The sequence below is a fragment of the Juglans microcarpa x Juglans regia genome, chromosome 2D (assembly GCF_004785595.1).
Source record: "Juglans microcarpa x Juglans regia isolate MS1-56 chromosome 2D, Jm3101_v1.0, whole genome shotgun sequence".
NCBI classification, from domain to species: domain Eukaryota; kingdom Viridiplantae; phylum Streptophyta; class Magnoliopsida; order Fagales; family Juglandaceae; genus Juglans; species Juglans microcarpa x Juglans regia.
In genome coordinates, this window is record NC_054596.1 from 38,515,117 (window position 1) to 38,528,299 (window position 13,183).

Below are 13,183 nucleotides of genomic sequence, written 5' to 3' on the forward strand. Positions count from 1 at the left end.
ATAACGTTTTTCCCTTTTTGCTATGAACATTTGTATACACGCCAAAAACACAAAAAGATAACGGACTTTTAGTATAATGTCGTAGAGACAAAATCCTGGTGAAGTTGAAACATGAATTGTCACTTGTCATTTCGAATCCATTAGAACCAAAAAAAAAAAAAAAACCCAGGCCAAAAATGACTGCAAAACTCCTAAAGGAACCCAGAGACATGATTTCTATAATTAGCCAAATTTGAGCATCCAGCCGGCAGTCAAACATATTGGACACGTTCATTGCATCCAAGAATTGGAATGTAGCAAAATATTGTAGTAACAGGACTACAGACTTCTTCCCAGTAATTCTCACAAGCGCATCTGCAGACAAACATATCTAGATGGTCATTTGCCAATGAATAAATTATAGGCAGGAAATTACAGTATAATTGCCCAACACATTAGAAAATTTGAACCCCAAGCTCATGTAGACAGGTCTAGAAGCACCCAACATTATTCAACTATAATGCATACAACCATCAGAATCAGTTGTTGAATTCAGGACAGGCAACTATGTTAATATTTAATGGTAGTGCCATATGGTGGAAGTTTCAGAGAGAAAGAATGAACTAAGTGCAAACAAATTAGTATAACTAACAGTGAGCCGAGAGAAAACCCAAACCCACCTATCCCACCGCCATCCCCCACCCACCATCGACCGGCGAGTGACACCACACTGCCATTGACAAGGTCGAAGGGCCCCCGCGTCCTCGCTGTGGGCCGTCCGGCATCGGTCCTCGCTGGCAAACTGGCTCTTTCGATTTTCTTCATTAAGTGTCAAATTGTTGTCGTCATCTTCGACACCGCCATAGACCTGAACGACAGACTCAGGCGACTCAGTTGTGGGGCCTATGAAGTTGTCCTTCTTTGGCAGCTGGGAGTTTTGCTGCTTTTCTGCTGTTTTGACGAACTGTTTCGACGGACTCCGGCGACCACATTGTGGGCCTCTGACGTCGGTCATCCTCCGGCGACTCTGTTTTCTCTGTTAACTCAGGTTAGGGGCTTCTGCTCCTCTTTCGTGCATTCTTGACAGAATGAAGACATGCAGCTTGGGATGCTCCTGCAACTAAAGTCGTAGGTTTGATGTTAGTATGGGTCAGGTGGTGCGCTTTTGGGTGGAATCAAAGGCTTTCGAGCTTTTGCCAGAAACATGGAGGTCTTCCTTAAAAATCATGGAAAGGAGTAGAAGGGTTTGGAGATTTGTAGTGATAGGTCATAGTGGTATAGAATGGCTGATGGCTATGGTGGAAGTAGTAGTACAGGCGGGGAGAAATTTGGATTTCACAAAACACTTGCGTGAAGGAAACAGAACATTCATGTCTCAACGATGCTCCAATGAGCATGGTAGGTTTCTAACAGTCACCGAATATGGTGGAGGAGGCCTGCGGAGTGTTATAGTCATTCCTGAAGGGTATGAAGGTCTGGGTTGGGAGAAATTTGCTACGGAATTACACAAAACTGCGGATATGCTTTTTGCTTATGGGTCAAAGAAGGAAAACCAAAAGAAGAATAAGAACATCAACTTGGAGGTGAATCATAAAGACCCAAGTACATCCACGGTAGCGAGGCAATCATATGCAGCAGCTTTGAAGACCGGTCATGCTTCGGGGGTTCATAGTGAGGGGATTGATGGAAGTGGTTTGCAGATCACGCCACAAAACCAGCTTGTCGCAATGCATAATTCCTTAAAGGAGATAGAAACTCAACTTGTTGAATTGAAGATAGCAATAGCTTTTTTGTCTACAAAAATAAACCTGCTTTCAGCTGGAGACAATAGGGTTGTAAGGAACAAGACTAAGATAGGTCTGAGTCCTTTAAACTTAGATAAAGAAAAACGGAAAATCGGATTCGGCCCTGTTCCTATACCCAGATCCAGAAGAGTATGGTGGGTCAAAATGAAATTTGAGTTATTTGAAGTGGGTTCTACGTCGGGTATCAGCGTAGAGACATCTACAATGGAATGTCATTCGCCTCAGGTGACTTTTGTACTCGAAGAGACTATGGCTCCCTCGTCGGAGTTGAAGGAAAATAGTCTCTGACCATTGGTGAAGGGACCCGCTAAAGTTGCACATGAAGGGTCACCAGAGGTAAAGGGACTTGATGTCATACCATTGGAGAGAACCAATGGAGTTGCTGAGGAGGTACAGGATTTGAATATGGATTTGGCGTTGGTGCAGTTGGATATTGTGTCTGGGGATATTGTGGCTCCCTTGGTCTCTCTTCCTCCAATAGCGGATTGGATTCTGCCTAAAGTTAACGAGATTCAACAGTTCATGGGAATTTCACATGGAGGATGTGAAGACCAATTTAAAGAGCTAATTACGGTGATCAAGGCAAGCCACGCGCTTGAAACCAAATCAAGTTTCAATAAAAGCAGGGAGTTACAACGTCTTTTTTCGGGAATCAACTAAGACGTTAAGGATGGTAGCTCATCTAGAGGGAAGTCTAAAGAGAGGGCATTGTAAATACGGGAAAACACGGGTTTGGGATGGGGTTTTTGGGTAGAGTTTTAGTTCTACGGAAAGCAAGGGGTTGGGGTCGGGCTTGGTGTATTTTGGGTTGTTTTTCATGGGCTTTTTGGGTTATTAGGGGCTTTCTATTATGGGCAAGGTATTCTCTTGTATACATTCAGTGTATTTGGTTACTCCTTTTGATATATATAATATTTTTACTTATAAAAAAAAAAAAGTTTCAGAGAGAAAAGAAAGATAATTTTTCTAGTGAGTTACTAAAGTTGGGTTATTCTTAAACTGGATTACTGAACATTGTTTACCAGAATATTTACCAGGTTAAGCATGTTAAGCAGTTATTGGGGAGGGGTCACTCACGGACATGTGGCCCCAACTCTTTCTTTAAAAAAGAAAAAAAATAAAAGAGCATGTTAAGCAGTTTTCTAACAAATCGACTACCAAATCCAATTGCATGCATGAACCTCTTCATGCATCCGAAGGATGCTTATTATGGCTGGCAGAACCAGGACAATCTAGGGTCAAGGCAATATAAGCATATTGTGTCACAGTCGATGTTACATCCAGGATGCATAGATGTACCTGTGTTGATGTTAGATCAAAACTATGTGATCTATCTTCATTCTCACTCAATGTAGAACGTCTTATTGAAAGGTGGAAGCAGCTCGCCAGTATGCTGCTTGATCTCACAACTGAGCTCAACCTCCAGAAGTCTATGATTTTCCTTGGAGCGTTTCATTAAGAAAGAAACATTTAAGTCATCCCCTCCACAGACTCTAATTGAAGGATGCATGAGGAAAACCTGCCCAATAATCAAGAAGATAGACTAAGATTAATGGGTAATTTACTAAAGATGTGTGCAATTTACAAAAGACAAAATAAGAATCATAATAGTACGAGTAATGAATGAAATGGACAGGCCCGACAATAAGTACTCCAATATAAGTAAAACTTCATGGCAAATAGATAACACAATACAGATGGAAGTTTTTAATGACCATTCCAATGGACCTAATAATGTCATTATGAAACTTAAAAATGCCTTTCTCCACCATTTTGGCAAAAGTTATTGTATTGAATGGAAATAATCTAAATGATTTTCTTTTAGCATTTCGTAGCTCCTAGTCCCTAGCTTGTATTTAGGTGTTTCAGCTTGTATACTCCATGTGTACTTGGGCTATGCCTATTTACTTGCCTTAATAAAATCTCTTATTACTTATAAAAAAAAAAAGGAATAAGTCAACCCCAACTGTGAGTATGCTGCATTAAAAAACAATGACAGGAAGACAATAAACCCAAGACAGCAGGACAGTGGACAATTTCACTCTCAATACATTTTTTACCGATCCAAAGATTAAGCAATTTACTGAATAGCCTACTAACTGACAAAAAATATGATCTCAAAATAAGCCCAATGGCAATTACAAAACAGACCGTGCAGAGAATCGCTTTGTTAAGATGCATACAGCATTTTTCCAAATCTTCCTAACAGAACACCGAAGTTCATTATTATTATCATATACTCTCAAGGGAATCAAAATTTAAAGGCAGATATTTTTGTTTGTGGTGGAATCGACCTGTTGACCCCAATGTGTCCCATTATCAATGCTAGGAGCAGTTGTCAACTCAATTTCTTGCTGAGCTGGGTCCTCCGTTCTTCCCTAATGCAACAGGAAAAAAAATATTTTTATATTATATTAGCATTCAGATGCTTTAGAGTCCTAGCATGTCATAACCAAAAGGGACATTGAAGGTCAACTCACTCGAAAATGAACATCGAACCATCCCCCAAACCCACAGAGCCTTGTGTCTTCCAGAGTTATTGAAGATGACAAGTTTGATCTGACTTCAAGGATGTCATTCACGGTCACAGTCAAACAATCAATCTCCTTTACTACAGCAGCTGTCCCTATAACTTGATGTGGATGAAGATTGTTCCACAATGCCGTCTACAAAAGTAATGTGGCATACATTTGAAGATGCAGGACACTCATGAAGATGCATATCCATATAGACAAGCATGCAAAGCAATGATTGCTTAGATGCCTTGCCGAATCCCCAAGGATCACCATATCTCTTGGGCGTAGGAGCAATAGAAGAGGTTCAATTACAAGTTTATTCACATTTCACAATTATTCAACACCAGAAGATGTGAGAAAAGAATCACTCATCGATTTGGACTAAAACAGAATAAACATTAAATTGACACTAAGAATAGAGAACTAACCTGAAGATAGTACTTCCTCTGCTCATCAGAAAAAGGCTTTGTAAGAACACTCATGTCGACACCATAGTTAGTTTTTATTTCATTTGTAAAATTATACCAATCTTCCATAGTTTCCCGATAGTCGCTCACTTTCTGATCTACCAATCCAGACCTGATAGGAGCCACCCACATCCGGGCATGACTAGGATACCTATGAAAACAAAGTTTCCAGGGTCATGTCTCCATATATCACTTTGAACCATCCAAAGCGTTTTTTAGATAATTAACAACATCACAGCACTCCCAACAACCTCAATTCAAATCGTCTTCTTTGATTAGAAATTTATCAAGTACAGAAATCTCTAGCGCAACACTTCATTCATTCCATTTTCAATCCTAGTTATTTTAGAACATTTTTTAAGACAGCATACAACTTATGCCAAAAGCACATAAATTTTATTTTATTTTATATCAGTAAAAAAAATTTATTGATAGAAATAAAGCATAATTCATAGATATAACTAAAGGGCAAGCAGACAGTAAAGTAAGAGATCGGCATATGACACAGTCCAACAGGACTACACTACTATTACCAATAAATCTTACCGCGAATGGCTCTATGGCCTCATGGCAATAATCTACAAACATAGTTATGAGTATTTTGTACGTCAACGATAAATGGCTTGGTTTAATACAGAAATTCCACAAACTCTGAGGACAGAAGAACACTTTTTTTTTTATTGGCACAGAATGTCCAAGAACAGCATCTCAACTAATCCCGAGGGTGCACAGGCCCTAGGCAAGGAGTTTCCCGCAAATGCACCCCGGGTAATTCAATGAGAAAATCTCCTAGCCCGATGCCCTTAGTGATTGTTTGCACCCAAGGGGATTTGAACCTTAGAACTGGGGGAAGCATACCCCCAAGCCCAAGGCCTTTACCACTTGAGCCAATCCCTAGGGGTTGAGGACAGAAGAACACATGTCAACGTACAATCACCGCAGGATATGTGTGAACTTAATGTAATTTGAGATCATTGGGATGTACGATCTTTTTTTTTTCCAGAAAATCTTCTCTCTTTCAGAATGCAAGTCTCACAAGCTTGCTTATCATGAAAGCATGAGTACCTAAATACAGGCACCTGTGTTTGAATAGCTGGTGTCTTAAAATCCATCGGTAGGGAGCATTTTTTTAAAAGAGGGTAAGGCACGTCATTAAGCAAAAGAAGCATCATGTTAAGTGTGGTGGCAGATGTAGTAGCAGTTAGTATACACAAAAAAAGTCAAGAAAGGGACAGCTGCAAGGTTTGAACCAAGTAAGAAAAAAATCAGAATGCGTAAATGAGTTGCAACACTTCTTTTACAACTAAATGAATTGCGATGCTTACATGATTCCCGTTGGCTTCAGCCAGCGATCACGTGCACATATCACCGAATCAAACATAGATTCACGCAGAAGAAAGTATCCCATCCACTCCGAGATAATCACATCAACTGCATAACAAACAACATCTGAATTTGTACCAATGGCATATAAGACTAAAAGGGGTAGACCCATTTTGAATTTAAAGGGGAACTAATTACTTTTTTTGATCGGTAAAGGGGAACTAATTACTTAATAATACTAACCTTTCTCAGGCAGAGTGATTTCCTCCATGGAACCCTCAATCACTTCAACGACATCTTCCAAGTTATTTGCTTTTACAAGTACACGTGCGTGCTCTGACATTTTAGTTGCTTCGACTGCATAGACCTTCCTTGCACCTGCTTGTGCCGACCAAATAGCAAGAATACCACTGCCAGTTCCCACATCCAACACAGTCTTCTCCACAAATCCACCAAATTAATCAGAAATATATCCCAAATGCAACGACATGCGACAATTAAAAGAAGTAATACTTCAAAAGAGAAAACCATTACACCCGAGAACTGCCAAGAATCCAAACTTCCTTTTTTTTCCTTTTATAGTTATGATTCCCACGGGTTCTGTTACAAAACAATAAAAGGGAGCGCACACATTTACAAATGAAGCCCATCCTATTTAAGGTTGAGCTTTATGCACAGTGGAATTGCAGTGCAAATGATTGCATTCAACTTGAGAACGGATGAAACGCTATTGAATATCAATTGTAACTAAGTTTTCAACAAAAGCCTTGAGTTTGAGAACGACAAGCTTTAACCCTCAGTTTCCCCCCAAGAAACAGAAGAAAACAGCAATGCTACTCGTCTCATGTTTGCAGTAGTCTTCCCAAATCAAGAGCGCAAAACCTATACGAATACTTGTCCAGCCAAACTCAACTAAGAAAAGCTTCAATCTTTCTCTGACTCCAACCCAATTTTCCCAAACAAAAACATACAAATCAAACAAGCTCACATGGCGATAGGGAGAAAGAGATACCTTTCCTTGGAAATGATGCTTGTTCTGGAAGATGGAGTTGAAGTAAGCGTCCATGCGGACTCGGTCAGAGAGCATCTCCTTCTGGTGGTAGAGAAAGGCGTAGGTGCAGAAATACTGGGCGAAATCCACGCCCTTGTCCACCGCAGTGGCACTACGGTCCCCACCCACGACGCCGTTTTGGTAGCTCCCCATGTCCGACACTCACACTACCTTCTCCTTCAAAGAGAGAGAGGGAGAGAGTTGTTTGTTAGGGCAACGTTTGCTATAGCCTATACTGCCTTTAGGTCGCGGTCTTCGCTTAATGTGACAGTCCACGTCAAGCGGGAACCGAAAACGGAAAGCTACAGTGGTTTCTGTAGCAGCGCCCAAAAATTGCTTGTAAAAGCATGCGACGTCATACAGCACCATGTCGGCGGAACCAATGAGAGATTAAGCTTTTGTTTTGATGTTAAAATGAGTTGAATTGAGTTGAGTTGAGATGATGAAATATTATTAAAATATTATTTTTTAATATTATTATTATTTTAAAATTTAAGAAAGTTGAATTATTTATTATATTTTATATTGAAATTTGAAAAAATTGTAATGATAAGTTGAGATGAGTTATAGTTCCAAACGAAACCTAAATATTATTTTAGGGTAATGATATTATGATACAGTGCGCAAGTATCAATTATTTTTAAAAAAAAAAATATTTATTATTAAAAAATTAATTAATTTTTTTATGTAATTCTCATATTATTCATTTTTTAAATAATTATGTGACACTTATATACTCACAATTACAACTATCATATTTTTAAAAAATTGTAATATTTGATATTGAAAACAACTCGTCTAGTGTGAGAAAAAATAAATTTTTGAGGTGTTTTAAATTTATTTATTTTTAAAAAAAAGTGTGTACAATTTATACACTTAAATTGTATATATCATTTTTCTATAAATAGTTTTCATCTCAATTCACAATTGTGTGACATAGTATATAGGCCAATTCAAGAACTTTTGGAAAATTTGACACAGCCCTCGTTATAATGTTTTAGTCTTGACCATGATTCTTGCTAAATAAATTCCATAACTACATATGACATCATATTCTTTTAAAGTTTTTCAGAGTTGATATAACCCAATTATAATACATTTAAAAACTTAAAAAAGAAATCCTAATTAAGTAAATAGATTAATTGTGATACCCATTCTGATAAGTGATAAGAGTATTTGATGCATGAGATTCCACATTATTTGAAAATGAGAAATTTTTGCTCGTTATAATATTATAATAGAACTTTAATTATATTATTAATTGGTCATTTTAGAGTATAGATCCAGATGTGACTTGGGCCTCTTTTTTAGCGTTACAAATAATATCAAAGCTTATTTCAACTACAAATATGAGACTTAAGCTATACTATCTACGATAAGCTAACCCGACGAAAATGTTGGAAACATAACACCAAAAGTTCAAGCATTTCGTGTTGAGGCTCAAATTGGTCAAAACATTTGCTTTTCTAATAAATAAGTATTTCATCTATAGAGGTATCTCACAAAAAAATATTTACAAATTGACATAATTTAATGTGATATGTGTAATACTCCGCTTTTCCAGAATTAAGAATAAGTTTATTTTTCGAAATATCAGGTGACCAGAGTGCTACTAACTTTGACTTAAAAGTTTTTCTTCTTAATGAAGTGCCAAATACAAAATATATCATAAATAAATAAAGAAAAATTGTATTAAAATACTTCAAATCCAAAAAAGAGTATGCGGACGCACCTATTAAAATCAACCAAGTCTCATGTACTTAATACGAATAACTTAAAATCATAAAATTAAGCATATCATAAACTATCTAGGCCTTTGCCTCATCTCCCTAGGCCAAGTCTCGTCCTCCAGTTTCACCTTCATAAAGATCATCATCTAGGTGATTAAAACATAAAAACATATAAAAATTAGTCAAACACTCATTAAGTAATACATTATATAGTAAAAACATAAGGGTTCCTTAGAAAACATGCATATTAATAGTCACTATGTAAATAACATGAATATGAACCAAATTTGTACATGAAATACCTTAACTTGTCTTTCATTTATAGACTGGTACCATTGTTGACCCCCATGAGTTAGGGTTAGTGAATCTTAAGATCTCGATTTCGCCCATGACCGCAGATTGTGGAATCCATATATAAGGAAGACACACATGGTGCACAACTAGCATGTACAACACTCAACAATGTAGTATACCATTAAACATATGATATCTTCTTCATATCATAACATAGGTTGTTATGTATCTCAACAATCATACTTCATCATAATCGTACATCCATTTTTTTGTCATATCATAGTCATATATTTTAAATGAAATCGTGTCATATCGTATCATAGATGTCAAATGCAATTGTAATTTTTCATAAAATGCATGTTGTGATAAATGTTTTCTCTCATAAAATCATAATCTTTCATAAATATTTTGATACATAATTCCCATATAAAACCATAAATTTTCATAAAATATCTTGATGCATGTGTCATGCAACTAACATGAAATTTCTGCATAAATCTATCATGGCAGTAAAAAATTATTTCCTTCATAATTTGGATACGGAAGAATGGGCTTCCAATGTAGGACGTATATGCATAATACTTTTTATTATTTCAGGAATTAATTACAAAGGACATGAACAATAAAAAATTGAAGTAACTTACGTGTCTATTTTATAGGTAATCAACTCCACCTTAAAAATATCATATTAACGCTATAAGATAAGTAGCATAATTATATCTTTACATGTATGTATGATAAACAACGTATATTTCCTAAAGTCTAAAATCCTTGCAATCCTGAAATCACATTTTACTCCATAATATTGATGTTAAAAACCTAGTACTTGTAATCCAACTTCGATTGCTAATTCCAAACCGTGACTGTAAGTGGCTAAAAAATCGGGGCATATATGTAATTTGACTTATAGAGTCTTAAACTTTACATGTATATGTCTAAAACTGCATTTGGATAGTGAGATGATATTAGATATTTTGTAAATAGTAGTAAAAAAATAATGATAAAATATTAAATAGTAGTAAAAAATAGATGAAAAGTAATGATAAAATAATGAATAGCAATGAAGTATTATCAGAAGACTCAATTATCCAAACAGAGCCTAAAGCTTTCACTTTAGGGACCAATGCATGGACTAGATGACTTAAATCTAAAATCTAGAGATCATAGAGAGAGTCCTCACGTATGATGCAAGGTGTGGGCAGAGGATCTGAACCTGGTGTCAACGGCAACTGTTAGTGCAACGTGGAAGGTTGGCTGTTGAGACTGCTTTGTTTTCCGATGGCTAAAATAGGGGATGTCCATGCATGGGTTGGGGGCTAGTCGTGGTCTTGGCGTGGTAAACGTGGGACGTATGGCTTGCAGTTTGCTCTGAGGGACCACAGGGGGCTTGTTGGTTGTTCCTATGGTGGTGCACCATGGTTTAAGCGGTGCTCAACTAGGTGGTAGATGCTCAACATGGTGGCATTTGGTGCAGATTCTCGTAATGACCTAGAGGTGCTATGTTTTGAGAAGGAAAAATAGGACTTAACTGAGTGGTTTACGGTATCTGGTTCTTGGTTGTGGCTGAGGGAGGCGGTGGGCAACGATGACCTGGTGGAAGATAAAACCATGAAGTTGCGATGTGGAAGAGAGGACGTACAATGATGTGTTGCTACGCTTCTTTCCCATTGATCGCATAGGACTGGTCTCCATGGGTTCAGTTTGCTGCCCCGATTTATGTGAAGTGGTGGAGGAGGAAGAAAGGTTTGGTGTAGTGGTTAGTGTTGTGGGTTAGTATGAAGTCGTGAGATGTGGGGGTTGCCTGCTTCATGTTTTCTGTGGAGGAGTAAGGCGCTTGGGCTCATGGCGCGACGTATGTGATAGCAGTGTGGATGCTTGGCTAACATAATGGTAATGCTATTTGAATTAGTGGAGGTTAAGGGCATAGAGGTGCTTGGGTCATGACATGAGGCTCTAGTGCGACAATCGTAGATTCATGGGAAGATGACAACATGCATGAGAGGGGCTGGTTGGGGAAGAAAGGACCTGCGACAACCCTAAACTTAGGGGAAAGAGAGGGGATGAACACAGTGCATAGGTCTCTCTCTCTCTCTATATATATATATATATAATATATATATATATATGCAAAATATAGTATGACTATCAAATATGCCTACTAAATATGTCCATTCATATTTTATTTTTATTTTTTTTAATAGTTAAGAAAATGACTATTAATGAATTTATATATTTGTTTTAATGGTTAAAGATGTTTAAAAATGCTTAAAGAAAAAAAAAAAAATTCATTTGTACTAGTTTGCATATTTGGTGGACACATTTGATGGTCACTCTAACATTATCCATATATATACACGTGTGTGTGTACGTACGTGCACACACATGCACGGGTTGGACAACATCCGTGAGTCCTAGGGGCTTTTCTTGAGCATTGTATGGGTTTTTAAAATAATTCTTGAATCTATTACCAATTAAATAGGGTCCATTTACATGGGCTTTTATCAAATCATTGAGTTCAATAAAATGTCATAATCCACCATAATAAATTATAGGCCCATAGCCTATATATTAAGAATTATCCAAACCTTAATTAGGCTTTTAGAAATTATATTGGCTCATTCAACCTAACTTAGGCATGATAAAATTATCTATATTTCATCTTTAATAATTTTGGGTCGGGGTATCACAATATGTCAATTTAAAAATTTATTTTTGTGAAATATTTTATAGATCTAACACTCTTATTTTTTATAAAACTTCATTTTTACACTCTCAATCTACACCTAATTAATTTTCAAAATTATTCCTAAAACTATCAATTTGAATATCCAAACTAACAATTTCTTTAAATATTCAATTGACCTGTAAAATATGATGGAATTCTAATGACCTCTCATTAAAATTCAATCAAAATAACTTATAATTAAATATTATGTATAATAAATAAAATTATTAATAAGAAATCAAAGACTTCAACAGGTCAAATCGAACTACTTAATGGGTGACTCGGGAGAGCCTTGTAGACTAGGTCGGTGGTTGCCGGGGCAACCCATAGGGTCAGGGCCCTTGGTGGTGGCCACCCGCAATTTAGTTTTGTTCTTCATATTTTTTCTACAAAATTATTATAACGCTTTTGTTGTAAACTGTCATGTTTAATTTAACGATGATCTCAATTCATTATTAAATTTTGTCAAATTTCATATAAAATATAATAAAAAATTTTATTTTTTCAAATCTAAAAAAAAAAAAATAATAATATTAAAAAATAATTTTATTCAATTTTCATTTCAACTCAATTCATTTCAACTCAATTCACTATCCCAACTTCACTTAAAAGCAATTAGATAATTTTAATATTTATAACAATGTGTTTTAGGGTTCATTTGGACATCTGAAGTATTTTAAAATTTTATAAATAATAATGAAATGATTTGAATTAAGATGAAAAGAAATGATGAGATGCAAACTGAAATATATTGGTAGTTTGCATTCCAAAGTTATTGGATGGTAGTTTGGAGTGCTTTGGAGTGCAAATGGAGAGTATAATACTATTTTGAAAGTGTAAACAAAATCTCCCATTTTCTTCATACTTCTATAAAAAAATAAAATTGTCAAGATAGTAAGAAATATTTGAAAAAGCTAAATACGGAAAAGGCCAAAAAAACAAAAAATTAGGTGAGGCCTGGGTCGGGCAGAGAGGATGCTTCCCTTCCAAAATTAACACCAAAATTAGGCTTGATTTGGATAGTAAAATCATTTGAATTCATCTTATTTAATTATTATAATTTTTTTAAATTTTTAAATAAAATATAATAAATAATTTAATTTTTTAAAATTTTAAAATAAAAATAATATTAAAAAATAATATTTTAATAATATTTTATTATTCCTCAAGTTAGTATAGATCTATATGTGTCAGATGAATCTTCAAAATTGAAAAAAACCAATAAAATGAGTTTTGTAAATAAAATATAAGTAAAATCGCAAGTAAATATAGCGCTACTCATTGAAAAATAAA

The 13,183-nt window shown here is 35.9% G+C and overlaps 1 protein-coding gene across 2 annotated transcripts; it reads right to left on the reverse strand.

The window, feature by feature from the left end:
* Positions 1-50: 50 nt before the first annotated feature.
* Positions 51-7,376, reverse strand: LOC121250015 (protein arginine N-methyltransferase PRMT10-like). Of its 2 annotated transcripts, none has more exons than XM_041148919.1 (8): positions 7,103-7,376; positions 6,334-6,526; positions 6,093-6,198; positions 4,729-4,918; positions 4,265-4,450; positions 4,079-4,162; positions 3,084-3,303; positions 51-370 (listed from the first exon to the last, which is right to left on the reverse strand). In XM_041148919.1, exons 1-7 carry the CDS (start codon positions 7,292-7,294, stop codon positions 3,127-3,129), a joined length of 1,128 nt encoding a protein of 375 aa, XP_041004853.1. In that variant the 5' UTR covers positions 7,295-7,376; the 3' UTR covers positions 51-370; positions 3,084-3,126. The 2 variants fall into 2 exon arrangements, with proteins under 2 accessions (XP_041004853.1, XP_041004852.1); XM_041148918.1 differs by having other exon boundaries at positions 51-354; positions 7,103-7,375.
* Between the last annotated feature and the right edge of the window lie 5,807 nt (positions 7,377-13,183).

Bases quoted from the DNA above. Each gene is read 5' to 3' on its own strand.
- LOC121250015 (XM_041148919.1), bottom strand. From the start codon at position 7,294: ATGGGGAGCTACCAAAACGGCGTCGTGGGTGGGGACCGTAGTGCCACT. The intron at 6,527-7,102 runs GTATCTCTTTCT...TTTGTGGAGAAG, and splicing joins AGCATCATTTCCAAGGAAAG to ACTGTGTTGGATGTGGGAAC. The intron at 4,451-4,728 runs GTTAGTTCTCTA...TTACTTTTGTAG, and splicing joins AGAGGAAGTACTATCTTCAG to ACGGCATTGTGGAACAATCT.